This window comes from Eurypyga helias, unplaced genomic scaffold (genome assembly GCF_000690775.1).
Source record: "Eurypyga helias isolate BGI_N326 unplaced genomic scaffold, ASM69077v1 scaffold5347, whole genome shotgun sequence".
In the NCBI taxonomy this organism is placed as follows: Eukaryota; Metazoa; Chordata; class Aves; order Eurypygiformes; family Eurypygidae; genus Eurypyga; species Eurypyga helias.
The window spans coordinates 1,833-4,623 of NW_010262176.1; the positions used below are offsets into that span (position 1 = coordinate 1,833).

General features: G+C 40.8%; 1 protein-coding gene across 1 annotated transcript in view; it reads right to left on the reverse strand.

Moving 5' to 3' along the window:
- Positions 1–2,076: 2,076 nt before the first annotated feature.
- LOC104512566 (solute carrier family 22 member 4-like) overlaps positions 2,077–2,791 on the reverse strand; it is a 22,716-nt gene continuing 22,001 nt past the window's right edge. The window contains exon 10 of the mRNA XM_010155601.1: positions 2,077–2,152. Within this exon, the coding sequence (XP_010153903.1) occupies positions 2,077–2,152 (76 nt within the window). The remainder of the gene's footprint in view (positions 2,153–2,791) is intronic.

Consider the following 2,791-nt stretch of genomic DNA (forward strand, 5'->3'; position numbering starts at 1 on the left):
CTTGAGATCAATAGTATAAGCAAGAAAAATGAGACTGATTAAAACAAGGTATTTAAAAAAAAAACACAACCCTTTTTCTTATTTAAAAAGAAAAACAAGGTTTGAAGATACTAAAGTTCAAGAGTACAAAAATATTTACCTTTTAGAAATACCCAAGCCTACGATCACATAAAATAAGTATCAACTTAATATAAAAATCTTCATAAAAATACAACCACTCATATTTAACCAAGTCCTCGAACCTGTCCAACACTGATATAAAGGTTTTGTTGAGAGATTTAGTTATGTCTAAACAGCTGTTTTATAGATTAACTTTGTAATACATAAAACCAAGATTAAATACTGCTGTTATTAGAGAAATTCCAGCTTGAGAAGGGATGAGGGTCACAGGATAACGGTTGCCTCTTGCCACATTATGTTTATGGCAAAAGCATAACTGCAGACAATTAATATGAAAGGAACTAGTATTTCCACATCTCAAAGAGAAGCTCGAAAAAATTGCACGTTTCTTGCATTTAAATGTTATAAAGCTTTATATTTGTGCTTGGAGTTACAGGGAGAGCCTCATTCCTGTGCCAAGTGCCAGCACAAGACAACCTGCCGTGAACTCTCACATTAGAGATAAGACAGTGTGCTTTTGTTGGCCCTTACAGAAAGTTAATCATGGCTAATTGTTACTTATATAGGATAAAAATCAGTCTACCGGGTCTGATAAGACTTTATGTGGCCAAGAAGTGCATGCACAGCCAATAAATAGAAAAATAAAAGGTATTAATACATTTTTCAAACTATGTAGTGTTCATAAAACAGTAGTAGCACAACTCTGAGTTCTACATTTGAGTTTCATCCCATCTAGCTCCGCTGAACTTTTAAAAAATGCATACATAACCTGTAGGATTTGAAAAACAAAACACTGGCTTTGTTGGCTTTTCGTTTTGAAAAAACTGTGGTCCCAAATTAGCCCTTTTGCAGTTTTTAACAACTGGAGGTGAACACCGCTGGCACAGAACATCAGCTTTTGGCAAGCATCAGGTTCCCTTTAAACGTGTAAATGGTACAAAGGTTTTGCAGAGGCTTTTCAAACATCAGTGAGCTTTGTCTGAAGGTACAAAATGATGTGGTGTCTGTTCAAAGGAGAAATTAAATGCTTTGGAAAAAAATCCCAACAGATCTAAAAAATTGCTTGTGCCAATATACCCTGAAAAACCTGAAAGCCAAAATTGCAGGGCATGTTTGCATAGGATCTTTGAGTGACTAACGCCTGTGTTTCTTTTGAAATGGGCACGGCCCCTGCAAGGTCAGCAAGCTATTGTCCTTTCCGTGGCAAAGGCTTCCCCTTCCCCAGAGACACTGAACATTCATGAAGCCCAGGGATTTCAGCAGGCTCGGGCCTTATGAAAAAGCATCAGCTTTTGAAAAAGCATCACCATCAGAAATGGATCCCAGATCCCGGCAAAAGCAAGCGACATCAAAAGATACTCCAATGTCTTGTTTAAAACGCATGTCCTTACAGTGAAATATATGTCGGCCTTGCTACAACCTCAATTCGCATCCCACTTAATCTATGGGCTTTGGTCACAGGCTTCAAAGGAGGCCAGGATCTTTCCTTAGGGGCGCGTGCTGAGATTTTGAAAGACAGACACCCAGCTCCCCTTCGTCCAGTCAACACGCACAGTGAGAAAAAACCCACCGGCATTACATTTGCTATCTTTTTTGTTTCCTTTAAGCAGCTTTCATTGAGTTCCTGACTGACTGGTGTCATTGCTGTATTAGTCCTAAGGCTCACTTCCAGTTTCTAACTCCTCGAGTCGTGTTTAGCACAGGCAGGCCCCCATTTCTCAACAGGGACTGCTGACAAACCCCAGGTATCAAGACACTGAATTACAGCCTAAGGGTCCTACGGGAGTAGGCAGCATCTGTTCAGTAAACTATGTATTTGGGCACAGTAGTACAGGGGGTAACACCTATGGTGCAGCAGCACTGACTGTTGGGTTGTGTTTGTTTTCCTCTGGCAGAAAATGCATTTTGAGAAGATCTTGTTCATCTTTCAGCCCCTCTGAGAGCGTGCGTCCTTCTTCACAAGGGTGTTACCAGAGTTTTAGGTCTCTCCTTTGAATTCCTAATGCTAGTGGTTTGTGGCCCGATTCTGAAACTGAAAACAAGGCAAAGACTGAGAAACTAGAGGGCATTTTACAGGGTGACACCAGACACTTCCCACTCCTAGTCAGCACTGCTAAAATAACCGTGTTATACTGCTCATATAAACATTAGAAAAAACCAAGTGCACTGTGAAGTACACCTTTCCGGATGGAAGAAGCAGTGGAGCAACCAACACTCAGAACCTGAACCTGGTTCAGTGACTGTAATTCAGTTACCTCAGCCTGTTCATGCATGAAGCCTACAAAGGGCATCTGGTTTGACTCCAGGATTTCTAGCTACATGAAAAGCCATAGGTCAGACAGATAAGAAGTCCCTAATTGTGATAAAGAGCAGCATCCCCTTCTCAAGGTACACGGATCGAGAATTATTCTTATTCTGGAAGCATAATGGCAGCTCCTTATACTGACCAGGAATTAGATACAGGCAATTCCAGCTTTTTCAAGCTATTATTGCTTGTAAGTGCAAATTCCATTCCAGTACAAATTCTCACTGAGCTGGATGGCAGCTGTGCAGAGAACTGTCCCTGCTTAGAGCTGAACAAAATAAACCAGGAGAAAATCTGTGCTGGCATGTCTCTAGCCTCTTAGAGGAGAGAAGATTGAAATCCGTAGTTTAATTTGGAGTTGTACCT